The sequence below is a fragment of the Eptesicus fuscus genome, chromosome 10 (genome assembly GCF_027574615.1).
Source record: "Eptesicus fuscus isolate TK198812 chromosome 10, DD_ASM_mEF_20220401, whole genome shotgun sequence".
NCBI classification, from domain to species: Eukaryota; Metazoa; Chordata; class Mammalia; order Chiroptera; family Vespertilionidae; genus Eptesicus; species Eptesicus fuscus.
The window spans coordinates 13,986,154-14,011,650 of record NC_072482.1 but is presented as its reverse complement, the minus strand read 5'-3'; the positions used below and the strand labels follow the sequence as shown (position 1 = coordinate 14,011,650).

Here is a 25,497-nt window from a genome sequence, read left to right as displayed (position 1 = left end):
GATGTTTCTATTCCTTTCTCTCTCTGAAATCAAATTTAAAAAAAAAGGACATGAAATTAAAGCAGAGCTCCACCTCCCTGTGAAACTTCCCACCACCCTGGTTGCCTCTCCTCTCCTGAAGGACAGTTTCTTTTTCTTCCTAGCCAACCCCTGGAGTTAGTCATCCATGCCCCTAGGACACCACATCCTGAGGGGGCGGCAGGGGGGTGCCAGGCTTAGCGCTGTGTGCGGAGTGCTGTGGCGGCTGGAACCTTCCTGCCTGGTGCCAGGCATCAGCCTGTTCCCGTCTTAGAGAGGGTGGACGGGGCCGCTCTGCAGGGTGCTGCAGCCCACAGCTCTGCGGGTGCCCGTCACCCTCCTCAGCTTCCGGAAGAGACTGACAGCCGATGCTTCTCCTGGTCCTAACTCCCGCCACCCCCACCCCATTTCTACACAAAAGGCACCAGGAAGGAACAGCACTGCAGTCCAGGAGCCCTGCCCGGGGCTCCCACTCCTCACCTTCCCCCCACAAAAGCCCACCCGTTCCTAAACATGTCCCCCAGAAGCACAAAGCATGCCACAGGGCCAGCTTCCTCTGCCCGCACAGTGGCCGCACACAGCGCATTAGCCAGAAACCTCCTGGCGTCAACCCCGTGCCTCGGCGCAGAAGGACAACCAGCAAAAGACAGACAGCCCTGCGCACCGGCAAGGCACCCGGCGGAGACTGCGCACGCGGGCGGACACGCACGTGTGCACGCCGGCCCTGGACCCGCCCCCTGGAGACCTGGGGCGTCCCTAACGACCGGCGCAGACCGCGTGGAGCCTGCGGAACTGCGAGTGCCTGGGGACCAGGAGTCGGTGAGGCGACCTCCGGGAGAGAGGACACTCCACCCCGGGTCTCCCATATCGGGCTGAACTCTCCCTGCCCCCATTCCCGCCCGCGGGGCGCCCTCAGCCCGCCCGGGCCCAAAGCCCGCAGGCGGCCCCAGCCTGGGCTCCCACATTTCGCGTGGCAGGGGAGGGCCGCTCTGTCACTACAGGAGACCTCCTACCCCCACCCATTTGAGATGGGACCCGTGCCCCCTCCCCAACCACAGTCACTGTCTGCCACTTGGCCCAGAGGCTTAGGGTTTGCAAGTAAGGGGAGAGGGGTACCATGAGAAGGAGGAAGGGGAAAGTGGGGCATCGGGTAGGGCACGGAGGAGAGCAGTTATATGGACCCCAGTCTTCTCAGAGAGACCGACCCCCACCCCAGCTCCCGCGAGCTGCAATCCCTCCCGCAGGTCCAGGAGCTTCCGCACCCCCCTCCCTCCCACAGCAGGGCTGGTTTCCTTGGTTACCTAGGAGAAACCTGGGCCTCTGCACCCCAGGAGGTTGGGGAGGGCCGCTCTGACCTTTGGTGCTGAGCTTCCCCGTGGGGTGTCTGAGCCGCTGGTAGGGATGGAGGGAGGGGAGAGAAGCCACTGAGTTCTTTTTAAGACCACAGACCTAAGTGGCAGGAGTGAAAGAAGCGGCCGGCCCAGGGGGGTGGTAAGTGTGCTGTTTCACTGGCCAGAGACCAAGCAGGCTGGGCCTGGGCTCTGTCAGAGGAACTTTTTGCCCTCTTTTGTGGCACCACTAATTGGGGATTCTCAGATAGGAATTTGGGCATGACCCGGCCTGAGATAGGGTCTGACGTGGTGGGCGTGGGAAAGGTCAGGGAAATGTAGACAAAAGCCCAGGGCCCTGAGGACAGCCACCTGGGCCGAAGGAGAGGCTGCGTTTGATGGCACCAGAGGCACAAGAGAAGTGGGTGGAGCACTGGGGGCCCAATGGAGGGCTGTGACCTGTGACCCGTAGCCCATCCGAGTGTCCAGGGGCACAGAGGTGCTCATGGGCCTTCGGAGGGCCAGAGGCTGCAGCTGCTCCATTCAGAGGAAGGGAGGTGAGGACAGCTGAGGACCAGGGGCGTGGTGAGCAGGAAGGCGAGATGGCTTCCTCCAGCTTCTTCCACTTGCCCATGTGGGCAGGTGGGAGGAGCCTCTGCCCAAGTGGTTAGATGTAATGGGACTTCAGAAGCATGGAGAAGGTCCGAGACCTCCTCTGGGAAAGGGAAGGAGCTAGAGATTCAGGCTGTGGATCCGAGGTCTGTGAAGAATGTCCAGGGCTGCGTGAGCTGTGGGCAGGAGAGCACAGTGCTGCCGGATCCTTGTGGAATTCGCGGGCTGGCTTCCTCAGTGCCCCAGACTGGCCATCCACAGCACTTGTCCTGTGGACCTCCCGCTTTGCCTGGCTCATGAGCTCTCTCGTCTTGTCACCAGCGTGGAGGGTGGGGGTCCCCCTTCGGGGGCTGACCTGAACGGCCCAGTTTCCCTCACCCCCTACATCACTATCAGGCACAGGCTCTTTCCACAGAGCTGGAGCGTGGCCTTGCACCCTTCAGCCCCTACGCTGGGAACGGCCAGCCCTGGGCAGTTAGGGAGCAGCCCCCCATCTCACTATCTGTTATGCTTTTGTTCATGGAAGTAAAAGAGCTTCCATTTCAAACAGACATCAACGCAAGCCTTAGCTTCTCCACTTACCAGCTGTGTGAAGTTTAGCAAGTTACTTCATCTTTCTAAGTGTCTGTGTCCTCACTTATGAAATGGGGCTAATGATATTATAACAATAATAATAACCCTCAATAATAAATTTGAAGGTTCGGTAAATTTGGGTAAGACATCTAGCATCTTCATTTTAATATCTAACATGTATCTTGAGTGCTGGCTCTAAGGCCAGCACTATATGAAAAGCCTCATGCACATTAGCTCCTTAATCCTCTGGATAATCCTGTGAAGTAAGAATTACCATCCCCATTTATAGAGAAAGAAATGGAGGCTTAGTGGGGTAAAGTGACTTGCCCAAGGTCTCTCAGATGCTGGGGGCAGAATGGATGTTTGACCTTAGTCGGTGTAACGCCTGAGTCCTTAGCCCGTCGCTACACTGCCTCCTGCTGTGCACATGCTATTGAGAGCCTACAAGTCCTTGTCTGTATAGGCAAGGACATGGTTCCCAGAATGCTTGTCCACCAAACAGCCATCAAAAATGAGAACAACCCTGGCCAAACTGGGGCATCTCATCCCTTACATTACCTATCGAAGGCAGCTCTTAACACCTAACTCTGAGTTATGGCCTGAACGTGGTTCCAGGGTGGGGACCCGGGGGAGGAGGATTAGCCTTTCTCCAGGGATTGTGGTCCTGGGCTGGGTTGGATTGCTGTTAGAGGCATAGCATGGGAAGCCCAACAGGCCCATGAGACAGGCTCCAGGAGGTGAAAGGTCACTGGGCACGCCCCTGCTCTCTTCACCCAAGGGCAGGGTGTGCCCTTACATGAGGACACTCGATGGTGGCACAAGAGGCGCTCAGTGCTGGTGGCCCCACCCTCTCTGGAATGTCAGAGAGGATTCTTGCCCCAGAGAAGGACCAGAGTCTTGAACACGCTTCCGGCCTTCAAACTGGGATTCTCTGACGGCCTGTGGGTTCCCGCGGGTAGAAGGCTCCAGAGTAAGGTGACTGCTCTGTCACTTCTGGGGCTACCCTCTTTTTAAAATTTATATACAGAGAGGAACAGAGAAGAAGAGAGAGAGAGAAACATCAATGATGAGAGAGAATCATTGGTAGGCTGCCGCCTACACACCCCCTACTGGGGATGGAGCCTGAAACCCGGGCATGCGCCCTGACCGGGAATTGAACCATGACTTCCTGGTTCATAGGTTGATGCTCAATCATTGAGCCACGCCTGGGCTGGGGCTATCCTCTGTGGACCCTTGGGGGCTGTCTGGGTGCCCCTGGGCTCCTGGTTAATGCATGTCTACCCATCCCTGCGAGCTTCCAGGGAAGACAGTGCCACCTCCTACCACTCTCAGCTGAACACTGGCGATGCCCAGGCCAGAGTAAGGCCACCCTGTGAAGTAGGTGGAGTTATCTCCAGTCCCCTGCCCCTTGTCCTGTGAGCCCTCCCCACCTTCTCCCCTCTCAGTGGTACATTCCTTCCCCACTTCCTAACTTTGCTTTTGGATCTGAAACCCATTCACACTGAGGCGTGGATGACTGATAAGAGGATAAATCATTTCTGTACACTTAAACCGTCTGAATAATATATCAGATGACTTCTACATTTTTTTTAACATTTGCAACATTAGTGTCAGTATATATTTCATAACTTACTATGTTTGATGTAAAATGATGAGGTACATTTTTAAAAGGCAGCTCAAGGTTAACATATGAATATATACACAGGTATGTAACATTAAGATTTCGTTTCATTGAGGTGGGGGGGAGTGCATTTTAATGTAACAGGGATGAAAGCCTTAAGTTAGGGACCTGAAATTCCCACAGTAGGGAATTTCAAGGCCTGGTTGCTCTCCCCGCCTGGGAGGCCCTCCCGGACAGCTGCTCACTGGGTGAAGGTAGGAGTGAATGGCCTCCTTTCTGAGTGGAGAGGAGGAAAGTTCGGGGAAGGGGACACAGCAAGTGACTGTGAAAGAGCAGTGCATTGTGCTTAGAGGCAGCAGCCTGCCCTCAGGCCCTGGCCCCAGCCCTCCTGGATGTCCCAGGTCTGGCCCTCAGTTTATTCATCAGCAGAATGGGGCCACTCAGCCTGCCCTGCCTCCACTGTAGAGTGCTTGTAAGACTCAGGCGAGAGAAGAGCTCTGAAAGGAGCTGGTAACTGTTGAGCACCCAGCAGATGTTGGTTGCTGATACTGTCCTATGGCTGGAGAGATGGGAGGTAAGACTGGAGGCTCAGGATTTTCAGGGGAAGAGGCCACAGGAGTTCGATGTCAGGCCCTGTGTATAATAACCTGGGGCCTTTGGCCCTTTTCAGCCATCCCATTGAAATACTTCATCTACTGATTTAGGATTTTTCCCATAATTTAATTCACCAAATGGTGAACCTATCAAAATGGTCAGAACCAGGACCCTTTGTCCAGAAAGGGACAGAAACCCAACTCCCATCTTCAGCAAAAAGGACTTGTTAGAAGACACTGAGTTAGGTCCCAGAATTGAAGGAACCGTTAAGGAATCGGGCAGTTCTGGGGTCTCTGGGTCTAGGATTGGGGACCAAAGGCAGCCAGGTGCTCTCTGTCACCGCTCAGTCCTGCTGGCCTCCACCCGGCCTCATTCCCCTGCTGCAGACAGGACTTCTCCTTGGGAAGGGAAACAGCTGCCTACAGTAAGGGATCCCTATGTCTTTCTGTCTACTTCCACTCGGACAAACCCAAGGAGGATCTGATGGGCTTGCAGCAGGTGGCCACCCTGAGCCAATCGCTCTGACCGATGTAGGATACTCCTATGGGCCAGAATCTATTATCAGAAGGGGTAGGGCAGCCCCAAACAACAGCTACCTCACCTAATGCGGACCTCACACTGGCTAGGGACCAGAGATCACAACGAGTAGCAAACAGTCCCTGCACCCTGAGGAGCTCACAGTGTAGTGTGGCTGTGGGGAGAGAGTGGTCAATCAGATACTGAAGTGACACCAGTGCTGGGGGTCTGATAAAGGGAGGGACAAGAAAGGCTTCAGAGAGGAAGAGGTGCTTGAGCTCAGGCCCAAAGCACCCCTGCTTCCTGAGCTGAAATGGGGGGCGGGGGAGGCATTCCAAGCAGAGGGAACAGCATGAGCAAAGGCTGGGCAGCGTGAACGAGCTGATGCGTGCCAGATGCGGAGAGCGTCCAGTCGCAGAGTGCCTCCTCTGCTGAGTCGAGGAAGCCGAGCTGCACCAGCGTGCAGTGGGGAGGCCTGCCGTGGCAGCTGTGGGGAGGCCAGATGTGAGGGGACCACCCTGGATGGCAGATCCAGGTGCTGGGCAGCGGAAGCCACCATCCAGGCAGGCAGCGAGGTCCAGGCTGAGGCAGCAGCAGGAGGGAGACTATGGGTGCTGGGTTGGGAGGCAGCACCGAGGGGCTCCAACAGTAACCAGATGTCGGGGGCAGGAGAAGAGTGGCGACTCCCCGGCTTCTGGTTCAGGCATCTGGATGGCGAGGTAGGGAGCCAGGAGGAGGATTGGTTTGGAGGAGGCACTGACTTCTCTTGGGGGGCAGTTGAGTTTGAGGGAGCTGGGAGGCAGGCAGTGGGTCTGCAAGCCATCAACAGGAGTGAGGCAGGGCGAGTAGGCAGACCCTGAGGAACCTCACACAGGAGTAGGCAGAGTACGGGGGCCTGTGCTGGAGACTTTGGGAAAGAATGGAGAGAGGTGGGAGGGGAGCCCAGAGGGTGGCAGCCTTGCGGTGGTTGAGAGGGCAGGGGTCAAGGTCACGACCTGCCAGGGAGGGGCCACACCTTATTTCATCTTTATAACTTTAATAACAGGGAGGCAAGGAGTTTGTTCATATCCTTTTACATATACTTTGTTTTATATCTTATTCATGTTTTTTTAAAATATATTTTTATTAATTTCAGAGAGGAACATCAATGATGAGAGGAAATCATTGATCAGCTACCTCCTGCATGCCCCCTACTGGGGACCGAGCCCACAACCCGGGCATGTGCCCTTGACCAGAATCGAACCCAGGACCCTTGAGTCTGCAGGCTAACGCTCTATCCACTGAGCCAAACTGGCCAGGGCTATTTTATTCGTTTTTAATAGTAGATTTTTTAAAAATCACCTGGAACTAAAATCTCCCTTAGAAGAATCCTCTATGTGGGGAAGTCATTTGCTTGCCAAAAATACTTTTGTAATATCTCTTTTTGAAAAATCAAGAAATTACTAAGTGAAAACAATCAACTCTGACCTTACTATGAGGTCAGTGGTTTCCACATTTGTCTTTCAAGTGACATCAGAAGGGGTGGTATATGGAGGTGTCTGTGAACATCACAGGACGGTGGGGGCGCTGTTTCACACCAGTCAGGGAGGATGCGCTGCCCTTCCCTTTCTGGCGATGGCTCCGGGCTCTGGGACCCACCCTGGGACTCCTTCTGCATGTCCTGCCCAGAGGAGGCTGCAGGCTCCAAACAGCAGTGAGAGAGGTTAGGACCAGACCTCAGGAAGCAAGGCCGGGTCCTGAGACAGACAGGCGTAGTCAGTGAGGCTGGGCCCACCCAGTTCCTCAGGGCGCCCGCCCGGCCCAGGTGGGGTTGCCCAACACGTGGCCTCCCAGGAGGAAGGAAAGGCACCGCCTCCCAGGATGGGGAGGCCTGACGGTACTGTGAGTCACGCCTGGAGAGCCGGCTCCAGGGCAACGCCCGCTGGTCCCTGGGGCTTCCCCTGCCAGGCTGGGTCCTGCTCCCTTGGGGTGCTGCCAGGGTGTCTTGGGATGCACTGGGAGTGAGGGGAATGCAGAGTGCGTCAGGCCAGGACTTTGGAGGGAGCCCTGATGCAGGGCTGGTCTGCTGTCTGTCCTCCTCTCTGGCTACCGATCCTTCCATCCAGCCCTGACACAGCCACTGCCACCTGGAGATAGGGAAGGGCCTCACTCAAAGGTACCCTCTTGGGGGACCAGGGGGGCCCCCTCCGCAGCCTAGGACCCTGTCCTTCCTGGTGCCTCCGTCCTCCACACACGCCCTCCAGTGCTCTTTTCCAATATTATCAATACTATTCGGATACTTTAGAACAATCCCCACAATGCCTGCGTAGGAAGATACTGTTTTACAGGTAAGGAGACTGAAACTCAGATAGGTTAAGTAGCTTGGCCAAAGGTCACACAGCAAGTCACCGGCAAAGCCAGAAATGCAAAGTCATGTGATGCCTCCAAGCAGCACCCCTCCTGGCCACACCCTCTGAGGGGCCATTACTCAGAAAGCACCAGCTGGTTACTCCACAATTCTGGACCCAATCTGTGACTTTGCATTTGATTTGCATAAGGATGTCACAAATACATAGATATCTCCCCTACAGCCCCCCCTTCTTTCTCCTTCTCTTTTTCTCTGTCTCGCTCACGTACACACACGGCCAGGCTCTTCCTCCTCGAGACGCCTGGCGGGCTGGGGAGCGCCATCTGGTCTCCTCCAACTGCCAAGGAAACCTTTGCTGGTTCAGAGTGTTCCTTCCCACCGTCACCACTCAGGGCCCCAGGTCAGGGAGCCGCGCTGAGGGGAGCCACCTGGAGGAGTTGCTGTGTGCTGGGCAGCCCCCTTTCGGTCTATAGTCTCAGGGCAGGGGGCAGGAGTGCACCAATGGGGGGAGGGTTCCCCAGCCCCAGATACATCCTCGGTCTTCTGTCTTCAGCCCCAGATTTAGCTGCCTTTTCACCTACCTCCCACGACTTCCTGCTGCCATCTGGAATGCTGGGAGGCTGGAGAACTAGAAGGAAGGCTGGGGTGGGGATTGAAGGGAGGGGGCCCAGAGCTCGATCCCTCAGAAGGGAGGAGGAAAAGAAGGTGCTGGCACCTTGGACAGAGAGTGGGTCCAGTGGGGCAGCCCCCTCTCCTCACTCTCTCAGCGGCACTGCCCAAAACAGTAGCCACCAGCTACTTCCGATTTAGAAGGAAACAGAAACTCCGATATGAAAAGATAAATATAAAATATCTCAATAATGTTTAGATAGTTGACATATTTAAACGATAATATTTTGGACATATTGGGTTAAATATAAAATTAATTTCACCTGTTCCTCTCTGCCTCTTTAATGTGGCGACTAAAAAAATTTAAAGTAGTATATGTGGCTTGCATTACATTTATTGGCCAGTGCTAGTCTCAACCCATCCTCCGGGCCAGGAAGTTGCTGTTCTGTAAATACTTACTGCAGGGAGCTGCTTTGAACCAAATGGTTCTTTATTATACCTCGGTCTTTTGGCAATACACGCGCCCATCCCTCACCCTCAGAGAGGCAGTACCATGTAGGGGTAAGAATGTGAACCTGATAGACTGAGTTTAGGTCCTTTCTTGTCTGTTTGTTTGTTTTTAAATATGTTTTTATTGGTTTTAGAGAAAGAAGAAGGGAAAAGGAGAAAAAGAAACATCAATGCGAGAGAGAAACATCCATCTGACCAATGACCTCTTGGTGCATGGGATGACGCTCTCAACCAGCCAGGGCACATTCTTGTTATTTTTAAGCTGTGTGACATTGGGCAAGTCAGTTAACCTCTCTGTGTTTTAGTTTCACGTCAGAAAAAATGGGAATAACACAAGTGCTTATCTCAAAAAGGCTTTTGCAAGGATTATATGCGTTAATGTGCACACTAAGAAGAGTGTCCAGCATACAGCAACTGCTTGTAATGGCCATATAGTTATCATTATCTAAAACATGGGGCTGCTCCTTGCTACAGTTCCATGTGTCGACGTATACTATGCCTCTTTGGGTACATTCCCTCCTCCCAATCATCTAATTGGTAACTGTTATCCTCATTTCACAGAGGAGGCATCTGAAACTCAGAGAGGTTTAGTAACTTGCCCAAAGCCACACAGCTAGTCATTGGGGTTTGCACCTGGATCTGCTCTCCTCCAGAGACTGACCCTTAAGAACCACTCTGTGCTCTCTCTCTCTCAATAAATGCCCATCAAGACCCTCCAAAATAACACTTCTACCCCCTCCTCTGGCTCCAGGTTCCCACCAGCATCAAAGACCTGCCAGTCTGAGAAACTTCCTGTCACAAGGCCATCCCCGCGGGGTCATCTGCCCCTGGGTTGCCAGTCATCAGCATGCAGGACATCCTAACTACAGCGTCAACCTCGGCTCCCACTGCAGGCCAACCCTTGAGCTCAGGCTCGAAGTTCACAAAGAGCTTTCTAACCCCCTGGAAGTCCAAGGGTCCGAATTATGGAGCCAATATGCATTTGATGCGCAGGATCATCGCTGAGGATGCTGAGTGGTCACTGGCCATCGTCCCCCTGCTCACAGATCTCTGCATTCGACACATTGTCAAGAACTTTCGGAGTGAGTCTGTTCCTGCCAGGAGCAGGAGGGGGAAGCCAGGAGCAGGGTGGATGGGGACAGCCTGGAGGAGAGGCCTCGGAGGCTGGGTCCTGGGCAGCCCCTCCCCTCCCACACAGAGTCCTCATCCCCACTCGGCACTTCCCTTTGACCCCTGCAGCCAGGACAGTGCCTCCTGCTGTCCCCACTTCCAGGCCCCACTAGACTCCTACCCGCAACATGCCCTCCATGCCTATGCCCTCTCCTCACCTTTCCCACTCTCTCCAACAAAACGCAGCCCAAACCTTAGCGACCTCCTCCTCCAAAAAGCCCTCCCTAGTTGACTGACCTTTCTTTACGCTCTTGGAGTCTTCCGTGGCGTGTATAGGTTCTGGTTTTTTCTGCCCTCTGTGCACTGTAAATGCTCATCCTTTTCAAAGACAAGTTGGATGGGGAGCTCGCTGAGGACAGGGCCATCACTTTTCTACAGCATCTAACACTACCTGACCTACAATATATTCCTTTGACTTGTTTGTTGTCTGCCTCCCTTCACAAGAAGAAGCGGCTTCCTCTGTTTCATTCACTCTTGAACCCTCAGCAGTTAGAATTGTGTGGCACATAGTAGATGCTCAAAAATATTTTTATTTTATTTTATATTTATTTTTATTTTATTTATTTATTTTTTATTTTATTTTATCTTATCTTATTTTATTTTATTGTGAAAGAGAGGGCTAAGGGACTGCTTGGCTTGAGAAACCAAACATCCCCGTTTGCCTGCCTCCTCAGGCTTTTATTGTAACAACAGCTTGAACTAAAATGAACTATTAGATACTATCAGTCAGGTGAGATCCTTGAGAAGACACACGTGTCTGCAGTGTCCTTTAAGCAAGGACGTCTGGAGACTAAGCATAAAGATTCCAGTAAACACCCGGGGGCTCAGACTTGTTTGAAAAAGCCAAGGAGGGGCGGTTGTCTTCAGCCAACTCCTGTCCCATGCCTCCCCCGTCTCCCCCTGCTTTGTTTGCTGGATGCAGAAGACAGAGGGAGGTGGTGAGCTTTCTGCTTTGAAATGTCGGGGTCCTTGAAGTGAGTTCACTGCTCTAGTTCCAATTTTACAAATCAGCCGCCATTTTTAATCCTTCAAAAAAATTTTTTTAATTTCTTAATGAATGAATCAAACCAGGTTGGGAGCCTCTGAAGTCAGGGATTGTCTCCTCCATCAGACTAAGTGGTGACTGAGGGCTGGACTGAGGTTCTTCCTCAGACTGGGAGCTCCCTGAGGCCAGAGGCTACCATGTCAACTTTCAGGGAAGGCGGACCCCCAAAGCCAGGGGCTGCGTCTTCCCCTCAGATGGAGCCTCCCTGAGAGTAAAGTCTGCCTCCCCTCTCCCCCCTCCCTCCCCCCTCCCTGAGGGCAGGGGAGGGTTTCCCTTGCCCCAGTGCCCCCAGGCAGGCCCAGCCCAGGGCCCCACGGGTGGTGTCCCCCACACGGTGACTCCTGCTTCCCTCCCTCGGTTCCCAAAGACAACCCGATCCTGAAGCAGCTGCTCCCGGAGCACCAGCAGAAGGTCCTGCGCCAGCTGCCCCCGGACCTGCCGCTGGCCGTGACCGCCAACCTGATCGACGACGAGAACTACTGGCACCGCTGCTGCGAGCAGCGCTGGCCCGTGTGCCACCTGGACTGCCACGGCGGCAGCTGGAAACGCCTGTTCTTCGAGCGGCACCTGGAGAACCTGATCAAGCACTTCATCCCGGACACCACGGACCCCGCCGTGATCCTGGACCTGCTGCCGCTCTGCAGGAACTACGTGCGCAGGATCCGCGTGGACCAGTTCCTCCCGCCCGTGCAGCTCCCGCCGCCGCCGCGCAGCGGGGACCAGTCGGACTCGGGCAGCGAGGGAGAGGTGGAGGAGCCCTCCATGGACCACTACCAGCTGGGCGAGCTGGTGGCGGGCCTGAGCCAGCTGGAGGAGCTGGACCTGGTGTACGGCATCAAGGACTGCGGCATGAACTTCGAGTGGAACCTCTTTCTCTTCACTTACCGCGACTGCCACTCCCTGGCGGCCACCATTAAGGCCTGCCACACCCTTAAGGTACCATCTGCCCCTCGGCCTTCCCCCCGTTTCCATTCTCAGCATCTCTCTGACCCCCTCTCACCGTCTGTGCCTCAGCTATCCTCGTCTTCCTCCGATCCTTTTCTTAGTCACAGATCGAGTGTCCTTTTATGCACCCTGCACCCAGCTGGGTTCTGGGGATGCAGAGATGAGCGAGGCACTGCCCTCCCGGTTCACCAGCTATTTATTCCTTCGACAAACATCTGCGCTCCGGGCCCTGTCCTAGGTGCTGAAGATTCCGCATCCAGCAAAATCATACCATTTGTGCCCTCTAGAGTTAACTGTCTAGTGCGGTGAAAGACACTAATCAGCAATCATGTGAATGTAAAACTGCAACTAGGATATTTGCCAGATTTAGAAGGAAAAAAAAAAACTACAAAAAAAGGGCGTCCAGTTAAATTTGAATTCCAGATACATATTGAATGATATTTTAGTATAAATAGGTACCAAATATTCTAGTTGGAAGAGGGAGAGCCTGCCAGGAAATCAGAGAAGGGAGACAAGGGGACACCGCATTGTGTCACCAAGCCAAGGGAGGAGTGCGTTACAAGAAGAGAGGGTGAGCCTGGCTGGTTTGGCTCAGGGGATAGAGTGTCGGCCTGCGGACTGACGGGTCCCGGGTTTGATTCCTGTCAAGGGCACATGCCCTGCTTGCAGGCTCAATCCCCAGTAGAGGGGCGTGCAGGAGGCAGCTGATCAATGATTCTTTCTCATCGTTGATGTTTCTATCTCTCTCTCCCTCTCCCTTCCTCTCTGAAATCAATAAAAAATATTTTTTTAAACAAAGGAAGAAGAGAGGGTGACCAGCAATGGGGTGGAGTGGAGCTGAGGACTGGACTTAGCAAATGTGGAGGTTACTTGCGGGGAGGGGGTAGCTCTGTCGGTGGAGTGCCAGGAGCAGAGGCCAGATCGGAGTGCTGGAGTGGTTTACGGAGACAGTGGGAAGTGAGGAAACTGGATGTCTGTGACCAACTTTTTCAAGAACTTGGCTGTGAAAGGGGAGGAAGTAGAGTAGAAATAGATGAGGGGGGTGGGTTTTCTTAAGAAGAAATTTGCGTGTGTTTAAAACCAATGGAAATTTCCATCCAATTGCAAGAAATGGGTTGAGTCCAGGACAGAGGGTACAGGTTCATTGACCACGGAAGGTTCCTGAGAAGGCAGGAGGGTAGGATCCAGGACTGAGGTTGGGGCGGTTGGCTCTGGCCAGAGGGAAGAGCAGGTGTGGTGGGATGTTGTGTTCGGTATAGGAAGATGAGGGGTTCCCATTCAATGGCTGAGAGGCAGGAGGACATTTACCTGCTGAGAGGAGGCTTTAGGGTGTCCCCTGAAGTTTGAGGAGGCTGGAGAAGGTTGAAAGTGTTGTAGGTTATGAGAGAATATGTTGGCCAGAGAAACAGAGTTGAGTGAGCACACAGCATTGAGGGCTATTGGTGGTTCCAGCGAAACCAACCAGTTCTGTCACGGGACATTTTCCATCATGTCAGTTGCCTGGGCACAGACATGCAGAAAATAAGAGAGTGGGCTGGACCCACGCTTGGAGCTTTGCCAGGTAGATGCAATGAAAAGGTGAGAAACAAAAGACTCTAAGCTGGCTAAGAGGGGTGGAAAGAAAGGAGAGGACTAATGGATAGGGAGGGAGTGAACAGGCCAGCCATTCTGAGGTCTCAAGTAAGAGGGAGGAGCAGAACAGTCAGTGAGAAGGAAAGGGATGGGGGCTCCCCTCTCCCATATTCATAATGCTAACCCTTCACCCGTTCTTTTATCTTTTTACTTCATCCCATCCATTTCCTGGTTTTCACCCTCCCCACTTTTTCCTGGTTCTTACCCTGAGTTCCTCTCCTTCCTATGGTGGATCTTAGCCAGCTGAGTAGGGTCCAGCAAGGGGCTGCTGGGTCAAACAGGCCTGGATTCAAAACCTGCCTCCACAGCTCAATCACCGTGTAACTGGGCAAATGGTATGTCCACCCTATGCCTCCATTTTCTGCCTGCAAAGTGGAGAGAACTCATTCTACCTCACTGGGATGCTGAGGGTGAGAGATAATGGTTCTGACATGTTCTAGCAGCATGCCCGGCACATAGTAATTTCTCAAGAAATGGTAGCCTTTTCCCCCTCCTACCTGCCAGCAATTCTGCACCACTCTGCCATGTTAGGTAGGCCAGCCAGGTAGCCAACACAAGGTGAGCAGCATCTCAGGCCTCTACTGTAGAAGGTAGTCAGGCAGGCAGATTGTCCCTGGCTACCAGTTGCTATGGACCCTTTACCTGCCCACAGATCTTTTTTTTTTTTTTTTCTGCCCACAGATCTTTAGGCTGACCCGAAGCAAGGTGGATGACAACAAGGCACGCATCCTAATCCGCAGCCTCCTGGACCACCCGGCCCTTGAGAAGCTGGACCTGTCACACAACTGCATCGGGGACCGTGGTGCGCGTGCGGCCGCCAAGCTGCTGAGCCACAGCCGCCTGCGTGTGCTCAACCTGGCCAACAACCAGGTGCGCGCGCCAGGTGCCCAGTCGCTGGCTCACGCCCTGGCGCACAACACCAACCTCCTCTCCCTCAACCTGCGCCTTAACTGCATTGAGGATGAGGGCGGCCAGGCACTTGCCCACGCCTTGCAGACCAATAAGTGCCTCACCACGCTGCACCTCGGTGGTAACGAGCTGTCTGAGCCTACGGCCACCCTCCTCTCCCAGGTGCTCTCCGTCAACACCACACTCACCAAAATCAACCTGTCCTGCAACCACATCGGACTGGTGAGCCACCGCTCCTGGGGGAGGCAGGGCCAAGGAGAGGCCCTGGGCCTTGGGGGTGGGGGGTGGAATCCAACTGTCATGGGGTACTTACATGAAGTGATTGTTAAGATCACAGCCTTACCTAGTTCAAATTCCAGCCCTTCCATTTAGCCTCCATTTTCTCATCTGTAACACGGGGATAATAACAGTGTCTACCTCAAAGCGTACTGGGAGGATTAAATTAGTTATACTGTAGATTAACCTTTGCAGGCACTGGCTAGGTCTTTAGTAATTGCTATCTGTTACTCAGGGTTATGGACTATGCTTGGTACCCAAGATCCATTGTTTTCCTTTCGTCCTCACTGTTACCCGGTAAAATGTGTATTCTTAACCTCACTTTACAGATGGAAAATTGAGTCTCAGAGACGTTAGTGGGTTGCCTGAGAGCAACCAATCAGTAGGAGGTGGCAAAGCTGTGATTAAACCCAGGACTGATCAAAAGCTGGGGTTCTTTCCAATAGACAAATGTCTCTCTAATTTCCTTAAGTCTCAGAGTAAGAAATGCAATTTATATGAACAGCTGGTGAACATATACAAGAATATAATATAATTGAAATGTACTATTACTGATTGGTATATCTGCTGATGTTTTCCTTTATCGTCTACCTCATTTTTTTTTTTTATAAATGCTTCTGTATTACATTGACTTTGCAACAAACACACTATTGGGTCACAACCATAGAACAGCAGCATTCTGCCTCCCAATATGAAATTCTTTCACGTTGGGCCCAGCCCACCCACCCCAGATGGGGGAGGGGGTAGCTCTGTCAGTGGAGGGCCAGGAGCACTGAGGAGTAGTGAAGAGGGCCCTCTGTGTACTCCCCTTAGGGCCCTGCATCTTCTACCAAGCCCCCCAAGGAACAGTCTTGCTCACACTCACTGTCTCCAGAGGGGTGCTCTTGGCTGCAAGTAACAGAGACCGTAGGCAGCAATTGGCTTAAACAAGAGGAACGTTCATTATGTCCCATTATCAGAAGCCCCAGGGTTGGGGGTCCTGGGGTTGGAAATCCCTTGGCTCGGTGCCAGCCCATCCCAGTCACATGTCATGGCCTCTCTGGGCTCCTCGTGTGGCCCCAGGATGGCTGCTGCAGCTCACAGAGGACAGAATGGAGTAGAAAACGGCAGCGTGCTGCACGAATACGCCAAGTACTGTTCTGTGAAACTTCTGTTCCAGTCACATCTCTCTATAAATATGCATGTGAGTGCGTGTGGTCCTGGGTGGTGATGTGAAAATACGACCCTTTCCCTGTGCTCCTTTCCCAGGATGGCGGGAAGCAGCTCCTGGAAGGCATGTCAGACAACAAGACCCTCCTGGAGTTTGACCTGCGCCTGTCCGACGTCGCCCAGGAGAGCGAGTACCTCATTGGCCAGGCCCTCTGTGCCAACCGCGAAGAAGCCCGCCAGCGGGGCTTGAATCCCAGCCACTTCACGGCACCACTCACTGCCAAGGGCCCCGAGAACCCTGTGGGATAGGATAGGGGACAGCGCTGGGGCAGTAAGCACACCTGGGTCACTGCCCCACCCCCACCCCGCAGTTCATGCCCCATGATGCCTGCTGCAGAGTGTCACACTGGTCCACAGGGAGTGGGGGAGACCACGGAGATCCTGGGGGTGTAGTCAAAGGTTGAGTGCATGTATACATAATGTTTCCTATTAGGATTAGGATTTCCAGGATGTAAGCTCCCCATTCTATATAGAATAATAAATTTTCATCAAGAACCTGAACAGTGCCCAGCCAGTATGGCTCAGTGGTTGAGCATCAATTCCTGGTCAGGCCACATGCCCAGGTTGCGCATTCGATCCCCAGTGTGGGGTGTGCGGGAGGCAGCTGATCAATGATTCTCTCTCATCATTGATGTTTCTATCTCTCTCTCTCTCTCCCTTCCTCTCTGAAATCAATTAAAAAAAATTTTTTTTTAAAAAGGGTTGAGTGCAGGAAGATGTGAGGAGGGGGACGGACCTAAGGTAGGGGGAGAAGGAGTATTAAATAGGACCCAGACCACAACCCAGGGAGAAGGTATTACTAGAACCCCTGAAATAAATGACTTCTTCCAGGTATAAGGAGAGGCAGAGAGAACTCGGAGGGTCTGTGCCTGCCCAGACTCCCCATGGGGCCACCCATGACCCTGACCCTCATCCCCACATCTTCTTTACTGAACAGATCTTTGACCTTTTAACCTTCTCCCTCTCTCTCTTTCTCTCTCTCTTTCTCCCTGTCCCAAATCCTGCTACAACAGAACTTTGGCCTGGCTCTTCCATCCTCGCCCCTGCAGATCCCACCTCCCTATTACTAGACTCTGCTTAAGTAACCCAGTCCACAGGCCATGACATCCCCTAACCTTCCCCACAACCTGGAAAGAGGGAAACAGAGGTGACAGGAGGGACTCAGCTGGGCCTCCCCAGAGAGCTTCTCATGGGGGAGGGAGATGGTGGGGGAAGTGCCACGCTGGGAAGGGAAGTCAGTGAGTCATCCGAAACTTTATTTTCCACCAGTTTGATTTGTACAATCTTTGCGCTTGGAAATCCATGACAGAAAGGCCACAGTGTGATGCACCCAATTGACAGAGACCTGTCTTCCCAGCCAGGCTCAGCCCACCTCACAAGCCCTTGTGCCCAGGACACATGGAGCCTTCCAGGTGACCTCCAGGAGTCCCCATCACTCTGTGGCTGCCCACCCTGGAGCCACGCCCACAGAAACCACATCCACCCAGGGGCCCACGAGGGGACCTGACTGATGGCTTCAGGCTGAGCCCCATCTCCCATCCTCCTCAGGCTGAGGGACTCCAGAACCTCCAGATCTGTTTTCAAAGGGTGGGCCATGGGCTGCAACCACAGCCTCAGGGTGCCTGCTCTCTGGGGACTCCTTCCAGCAAGCAGGCGCTGAGCAGAGCACCAAAGGGGGCTTGGGAGTGACTGCACATGTGTGCCTGTCCGGGCAACCTAGAGTCTGTCTGTGCCTGACACCCTCTGACAGTTCCAGAGTGCAAATGCGTAGGTGTGAGGGTGAGTGTGTGTGTGTGTGTGTGTGTGTGTGTGTACATAGCCACAGCTGCTAGCAGAGGTTCTAATTAGAGAAACAAGAACATTCAGTGTAAAGTTTAATTTTAGAGAGTAATTAATTTTCTGGTTTTCCTTTTCCCAGGCAATCAATAAAGCTACCAAGGAAATAGACCAAAGAATTGGTTTCTAAGTCTGTGCGTGTGTGGGAGGTGAGGCTGTCTGCGTGAGACCTGGGCAGAAATGGTCAATACAGGCAAAAGTAATAACAGGGCCCCCCGTTACCTCCTCCCAGCTTTGACTCAGTCTCAGAAACGAGCCTGAGGGAGGAGGAGCTGAGTTCCTCCCTCCTTGGAGCCAGGAGGTGGCCAGGCTGCCGCCACACAAGGGCAAGACATGCCAGCTGGCCAAGAACTGGGGCCTGAGGCCACAGCTCACCATCTGTACCTCACAGATGTCCGCTCAGAGGAAAAGGGGTGCTCCAACCGCCAGGCCCCCGAGGAGCACAGACTCGGGGTCCAGGCGGGTTCAGTGCTGGCAAGCAGGTAGGCACCGCTGCCCAGGGAATTATAACGGCAGCTGTTCCCTCCTGCCCAAGCCTCCCCTTCGGCCTCCTCTCCCTTCCCATTCAGTCATCTCCACAGGAAAATAAAGCTCAACCGCAATGGGCCACAGACTGTGGTGGCCCCACAATCTGTGCCTCCCAAGTTCCCCCCAGAAAAGGAGGGCAGGGGAGCCAGAGATGTTGCATAGGTGGAGGCCATGCCTTGGAGGCTGCAGGCCCAGCCTGGCTGAGGGAGATGGGAGAGGCTGCAGGAGGGGAGGAGGAAGCTCCGATGGATGGCTCCGGAGAAGTGAGAAGCGTCAGGGGTGAGCAATGTCAGGTGTCCCCAGGGTTATCCTCTCCAGCTTGAAATATGAGCTCAATCCCTAGCCTCTAAGTCTGCTGTGAAAACTTCAGCCGGGAGAGTTGGGAGGGTGGGGTGGGAGGTTGTACACAGACATGCACACTGAAAAGCACATAAGGGTGGGGGTGTGGGGAGTGAAGGCGACATCAGAACTCTGGGGGAACCAGATGTGGGGCCAGGGCCCTATGGCGATGATGGCGGGACGCGCCTTTGAAGAACCTGGGACACAGCAGGGCTTCTTCAGCCCACAGGAGAGGGGAGGGTGAAGGGGGTGGGCAAGATTTAGAGAATCCCTGGCTCTGACCTGCCACGGGATTGAGTGTTTCTCCAACTGGGACTTGTGACAATGTCCTCAGCCCTGCAGAGGCAATGTGTGGGCACCCCCAAAGACACACCCTCCCTTGGAGGTCCTTGCACTCCGCCCTCCACTGCCCTCTCCTCTGACTCCCATCTGCTTCCAGAGCGCCCCCATCACTCAGCTCCATCTCCCTGTCTCCCGGGCTCAGTCATTCACCTTGTTTTCCTTTTCCCTGGCAATGTCATTCACCAAACAGAACGCTGTTTGGGTGGGATCTCACCCTCTCTGCAGGGGGGCCCTCCCAGAAGCCAGGGGCAGAGGCTGCTGCCCAGAGGCCTCAGAAAGGACCGAGGGACACTGTCCTGCCCCTGGCCCCTGGCAACAGCTCTCAGCGCCAGGGAGCAAGAGGGGAGGGACGAGAGTGACATCTGTGTGGGGAGCAGTCTCTCTGGGACCCAAACTCCAGGGGCCCAGTGAAACAAACAACCGTGGTGGGAGTGGCAGAAAGGGAACCCCGGTCTCTGGGGCACACGCCAAGAGGAGGGTAGCAACATGTCCAAGGTTTTGAGATGGAGTATTGGTTTTGAGATGGGGGCTGACACCTGGCCGGGCCTCAGACCCACTGAATTCATTAGCTGGTTGGAAGCCAGCCGGGCTGTTCACCAAACCACGGCCCCTCAGTAGAGAGTGGCCCTGGGGAGCCAGGCAGCGAAAGGAGAGCCCCAAGCCCCCTTCCTCACAGCCTCTGAACCTCCCCAGCTGCACAGCAAATGCCTCTCACTTGAGAGGAGGCCCAATGCGGGTCCCACAGCACAGTGGCCACCTAACAGTCAGAAGATGGTGGAAGGGCTGGGCGGGATCTGGAGTGCCTCTAGGGAGGAAGGGGTCCCCTTAGGAACCCGGAGGCGGGGCTGGAAAGAGCCGACTCCGCCCCAGTGGAAATCTCCAGGAACCGCCGGCCCCTCCCACCCATCTTTCTCCTTATGTACAGGGAAGGCGGGGGTCTCAGCCCCATGGGTCTGTCCCGCTCACCCTTGCCTCCCTCCACCCGCTCCGTGCTCAGCACAGCCTGCCATCACCGAGACCCCCCTGCCACAGGCAGGGACGCAGTCCGGCAGGGGCAGCAGGGAGGACGGCGGGCTTTTCGAGAGCCGGTGGTCACAGTGAGGTCTCCACGCAGGAGCCGTGGCGGTGCAGCGGCCGGTGGCTGTGGCCCAGACACCCCTCCTGCCGGTGCACGATGAGAACCGGAAAGTAGAGGGCGTCGTGGTAGGGCGGAGGCGGCCCGGCCTCCTCCTCGTCGTCCTCGTCGTCCCCCATGCTGGCCTGGCTGGACAGCCGCGTCTGCTCGGTGGGGCAGCTCGCCTCGTTGACGCTCCCGCTCCGGCTGCGCCACAGGCAGCTGCGCCGCGAGCCGTAGAGGCGACCGAGCGAGAAGCGGCTGCCGCCGCAGCCCGGCCCTCCGCCGGGCCCCGGGCCGGCCCGCGGGCTGGCGCAGATGCTCAGGGCGCTGCGCGAGAAGATGGACGAGCTGCTGACGGCGCGCTGACAGTGCTCGCAGCTGCGCCGGTAGGGGGCCACGCCCGCCGCGCCCGGGCCGCCCACCCCGCCGTAGCGGCAGGTGGGCGCGTAGCCGCCGGCCGCGCCCCCGGCGCCGCGCGCCGCCAGCCCCGCCAAGTCCATGAGCACCGCCTCCGAGTAGCTGGGCACGAGCTGCTGGTTGGAGCGGATGTGCCACTCCAGCTCCGTGCTGTCCACCGTGTTGACCCGCGGCAGGCGGTGGGTGAGCGGGGGCAGCAGCTCGTCGCTGGGGCTCAGGCCGCCGCCCGCGCTGCTGGCGGAGCCCGGGCCCTCCAGGCCGAAGAGCTTCTCCACGTGGTAGTGCGCGTAGGCCGTGCGGTACTCCGCCAGCACGCGCAGCGGCCACGACAGCGTCAGCAGCGCCGCGGCCCAGAAGGCCGAGGAGCAGGCGTACCACGGCGGCCGGGCCGGGTCCGGGAAGGCCACCATGAACTCGCGGAAGTCCACGTTCTTGAGGTGCATGCCCTCGCGCGCCTCCATGTAGTCATCCAGGCCCTCGTTCTCGGCGAAGAAGCGCGCGCGCTGGCACAGGTAGGCATTCTCGGCCTCCACGCTGGCGAAGCTGAAGCACTTGGTGAAGCGCAGCCGCGTGGCGGGCGCGCCCTCCAGCCCCACGAGCGCCTTGGATACGTCGCGGACCCCGCAGCGCGCGTAGTCGAACTCGGCCTCCGCCACGTGCGTGTTGACGCGTTCGTGATAGACCTGGGGCGCCGTAGGGGAAGGAGGTGGGAGTCACTTGTCTGCTCATCCTCGCCCGCCCCATCACTGCTCTTGTTGCCTGGTCAGACCCTAAGCCTATCCGGGTTTTGATCCCGGTTGGAGCCGGGTAGGATCCTCTCAGGCGTTTTATAGAGAAACGGAGGCCCTCAGTTTAATTGTGAGTTAGAGATGAGGGCAGGAATCGACCTCATCCCTACCAGTGTGCGTTCTAATTGTAATTAAACTCTGCTTCCTTTGGCGGTCACGCCCTGGCCCCCAGCTTGCCTGGCCCTTTTGCCTGTTTCCATCGTCCCACACTGTCCCCTCCTCACCACAGCCTGCCTGTCCTGCCTTTTACAGCTGTGTTTCCAAATGGGCCCCAGAGGCGCTCCCTATCCAAGGCCTTTGTCTCTGGCCTCCCTGTTCACACCTTAGCAATCACGTGTCCCCCTCCTGATTCTTAAGGCCCCAGGCTGCTTCTGCTTACCCATCCCAGTACTGACACTGAGATCACCCTCATCTGGGAAAATCTCATCCTCCTCTTCCTCCAAGTCTCTTTAAAAAAAAAATGTTTTTATTGATTTCAGAGAGGAAGGGAGAGGTAGAGATAGATAGAAACATCAATGATGAGAGAGAATCATTGATCAGCTGCCTCCTGCACGCCCCACACTAGGGATTGAGCCCGCAACCTGGCATGTGCCCTGATGGGAATGGAACGGTGACCTCCTGGCCTCCTGGTTCATAGGTCAATGCTCAACCACTGAGCCCCCACAGCGGGCCCTCCAGGGCTCTTGATATGTCTACTCCTGGAGGGCCCAGGAGGTGCTGATGGATTATCCCCACCTCTACCACTATCCATGTGGCCGCCCATGCCTACCTCCACCTTTTTGCCAGCTGACCCCCACCTCTGGGAGCCTTGGACTTGGGACCTAGGGCCCTGGGCTTGAGTCTAGCACTACCACTTAGAAGCTGCAGACCTTAGTCAAGTCCCTGAGCTAAGGCCTCCTTACCTGTGCAAGAGGACTTGGTAGCAACCACCGCACTGAACAGGTGAGGGCATGCTGTGAGACTGCGCATATGAAGCGGTCTCCACCATTAAGCAATACACAGTATAGACCCTGGAGCCAGACTGCCTGGGTCCAAACCTCAGCTCCCTCACATACTAGCTCTTTGACTTTGGGCAAATTACATAACCTATCCAAGCCTCGGTTTCCTCATCTGTAAAATGGGGATAATAGTTAACTATCTCATTGGGTCATTATGAAAGTTAAATAATTTGATGTTTGTAAAGTACTTAGAGCAGCCTGCCTGCTGGTGTTTGCTGTTATTATGATAGTTGTTCCTGCCCTCCTGTTGCAGTGCCCACCAGAGCTCACTGCTGCCTCTGCTCCTCCCCCTGGGGACAGTCAGGCACAGTTGGAGCAGATGTGCACCCTCCTCCCATCGGAACTGACCAGTGCTCCCCTCCAGCCCCTCACCTGGGTGGTGGTGTAGGCGTCTCCGTTGCGGTATCGAGTGACTTGGCGGGTGCGGCGGACGTAGTGGTAGCTGATGGCCTTCCACCAGATGCAGGGTGTGGCCTGCTGCATGCGGCCCACACGCTCCCGGACACTGCTTACGTCAACACGATGCTGCAGCTCATGGCGGGCTTGGCAGTGCCAGCACTCCACCAGATAGACCGCGTACAGCATGAGCAGGAAGGCCAGGGGGATGTAGACATAGCCGTTGGAGCAGGGGCTGTCATGGTACATGAGGCTGTTGCCCTGATAGGCGCTGCTGAAGGTGAGGCGGGTCACCGTGGTGACGTGGCACCAGGCCACGGCCCCCAGGCAGCCGTACATGAGCAGGGAGAGCAGCAGGCACTTCCAGTGGGACTCACGGCAGAGGGACTTGGTGAAAGAGGGCTGGATGGGACGCTGCTACTCAGAGGGACAGGAAGAGGGGCCAAGATGAGAAGGAAGTGGGACAGGGGCAGGACCCAGAACAGAGACGGATGCAGGGATGGCGGGGCAGAGGCCAGCATCAGAGATGACGGGCAGAGACCGGCAGGGATATGGAGAGAACATGGGAGACCGAGAGGGGAGCCAAGGACCAGAGATAAGCATGGAAGTGACCCAGAGTGAGCCGCGGGGACAGGAAAAGGGAACAGAATGCCAATACAGGGAAGTGCAGAGAGACAGACACCCCAAGAAGCAGGAAGAGGTCAGCGCCAGAGATGGAGGGAGGAGGCCCAGGTGGCCAACACAGATGGATAGGATGGCACCCGGAGAAACAGAGTCCAAGGACAGATGCAAAGGCAGCAGTGGAGCAGGAGAGAGTGGATGGGGAAGACAGGGGAGGACAGACAGGCGTCAGCGAAGGCAGCTCCCCAGCCCGGCCCCCTTCCAGATGCCTCACTGATACCACCTTCCCACTTAACGGTGGGGCCCTCACTTCCAGGCTTCCGGTCCTACGATCTGGAGGGCCCCTCCTCTCTGGCCCATCCACCTCCATGTCCCTCGCAGACAATTAGCCTCACACCTCCTTTGGGGAGGCCCCAGGAAACCTCAGGCCCTGTACCCTTCCCCATGCTCTGCGCCCCAGGCCCTCTGTGAGTCTCCCTCTTATACCCTAACACCCTTCCGCTGTCCTAAGATGGGAGGGAGGGGGCTGGCGTCCCTGCACAAAAGGCAGTCCCGGAGGAGATATCTAGAAGGGCAGAGGCATGGGGGGAGCAGGGGGGCGAGGGGATGTCGAACCGGGGCTGGGGGCAGGAAGGAAGACATTTGCAGCTCAGTCATTTGCCAAGAGAGGATGATTTTTGGTCCTCTGGGGGCCTGTTTGATTGTTGAAGCGCTTGGTGAGTTCTGCCCGACAGTCTTCCCCCTGACTTGTTTACATGTCTGGCTCTGCCACTAGACTGGGCATTCCTGAGGGCAGGGCCCCGTCTCTTTGCATCCTGGCGGCCTACCATGGTGCTGGCACCCAAAAGCCACTTAATAGATAGGTATTGAGTTGGATTTCTGGTGGTGCCTGGCTTTCCCACTCCTCCTCCCTGCTGTCTAGCTTTAGGAACCTCGCACACACCCGCCTGCTGAGATCCTGACTTATTCCCAGAGCCTGACCTGCAGGCTAGCCAGGGGACGGGAGAAAGGATGGGAAAGAAGGGGACAGCTGTTGCTGTCCGGGGGCCGTGGGCCCTGGACTTGGTGTGGAATCAAAGGAAAGATCTGGAAGTGTAGTGGGCTAGGAAATAGCACACAGCATAAACAAACCCGGTTAGGGTCCACGAACCTTTCGGGGAGCCTTGTCCTTGGGGTGTGCATCCGTGCCCCCTCCTGGGTGTGCACGTGTCCCAGTGAGAGCACACCTGACAGGGACCCTGCCTGCAGGCCCCTCTGCCTGCGCTGCTGCCCTGGCACGGTGTGCCTGTGTGTGCACGGGAGATGGGGTGCTCCTGGTACTCTCCTTAGTCTCTTTGTCTCCAGGTTCAGAGGACTGAAGAGTAAGGCCTCCAGGTAGGGATATGCTTAGTACCAGCACTGTGCAGGACCCCTGGTCTCAGGGTCCCCTGGGCGGGGGACTGCCTGAACAGTGGCAGAGAGAGGTGCACCCCCCCCCACACACACACACACACTCCTAGTGATGGGCTGGGGAAGGTATGGGGCGAAGGTGGGTGTCGCCTCTCTACACATTTGACCTTCTTAGCTCAGATGATACCACTACTTCCCCCTAGTATTCTCCTGCCTCTGTAGCCCCCACAAATCGCCCTTCCTGGCCTTCAAGATAGCATCCCCTCTGTGATCTAGGATCCCGGCCACTATCCCCACCCGGATCTGCCCGGGGTCCGCGAGGCCCCGCCCCTAGGCCCCGCCCCCTGCCCAGGACCCCCGAGCCCCGCCCCTAGCGCGGCCCCTTCCCCGCCACCACGGACAGCTCCCGCCGCCGGGTGGGGACAGCTACGCGGGACTGCGGCTGCCGCGGCCGGCTAAGGGGTGCGGGGCGCTGGCCGCGCTGCGGCGGAACCGGCGGGGGCCGCGCGGCGGGGGATGGGGGGCTAGGCTGCGGCCGCGCCCGGGGAAGGGGCTCCTCCGGCTCTCACCTCCTCTCGGGCGGGGCCCTCGTCCGCCGCCGCCGCTGCCGTGGGCTCCTCCGGGACCCCGGGGCCGCCACCGCCGCCGCCGCCTCCGGCGCTCTCTCCCGCGGCCGAGCCAGGGGGGGACATGGCGTAGAGGGGGCGCGTCGAGCTCAGGGCCTCCCGGGGGGCTGCCGGGGGCCCGGGGCATCCTGCGCGGGCCCTGGGGAGGGGGTGGGAGGGGGCGGGGCCCTCGCTGCTCCCCACCCC

At 56.1% G+C, this 25,497-nt stretch overlaps 2 protein-coding genes across 2 annotated transcripts; one reads left to right on the top strand and one right to left on the bottom strand.

Moving 5' to 3' along the window:
* The first annotated feature begins 763 nt into the window (after positions 1-763).
* Positions 764-16,408, top strand: TCTE1 (t-complex-associated-testis-expressed 1). Its single transcript, XM_008153229.3, has 5 exons — positions 764-837; positions 9,480-9,810; positions 11,311-11,879; positions 14,202-14,651; positions 15,954-16,408. The coding sequence occupies exons 2-5, from the start codon at positions 9,576-9,578 to the stop codon at positions 16,161-16,163; spliced, it is 1,464 nt and encodes a 487-aa protein (XP_008151451.2). The 5' UTR covers positions 764-837; positions 9,480-9,575; the 3' UTR covers positions 16,164-16,408.
* A 3,643-nt stretch (positions 16,409-20,051) lies between these two features.
* Positions 20,052-25,377, bottom strand: TMEM151B (transmembrane protein 151B). The gene is made up of 3 exons (XM_054722543.1): positions 25,255-25,377; positions 22,652-23,092; positions 20,052-21,176 (listed from the first exon to the last, which is right to left on the bottom strand). Exons 1-3 carry the CDS (start codon positions 25,375-25,377, stop codon positions 20,052-20,054), a joined length of 1,689 nt encoding a protein of 562 aa, XP_054578518.1.
* Between the last annotated feature and the right edge of the window lie 120 nt (positions 25,378-25,497).

Coding starts and splice junctions, on each gene's coding strand:
- TCTE1 (XM_008153229.3), top strand. CDS start 9,576: ATGCAGGACATCCTAACTACAGCGTCAACCTCGGCTCCCACTGCAGGC. Junction 9,811..11,310: donor CATTGTCAAGAACTTTCGGA/GTGAGTCTGTTC, acceptor CGGTTCCCAAAG/ACAACCCGATCCTGAAGCAG. Junction 14,652..15,953: donor CCTGCAACCACATCGGACTG/GTGAGCCACCGC, acceptor CTCCTTTCCCAG/GATGGCGGGAAGCAGCTCCT.
- TMEM151B (XM_054722543.1), bottom strand. CDS start 25,377: ATGTCCCCCCCTGGCTCGGCCGCGGGAGAGAGCGCCGGAGGCGGCGGC. Junction 23,093..25,254: donor AGGGCCCCGCCCGAGAGGAG/GTGAGAGCCGGA, acceptor CCCTCTGAGTAG/CAGCGTCCCATCCAGCCCTC. Junction 21,177..22,651: donor ACGCCTACACCACCACCCAG/GTGAGGGGCTGG, acceptor ACGGCGCCCCAG/GTCTATCACGAACGCGTCAA.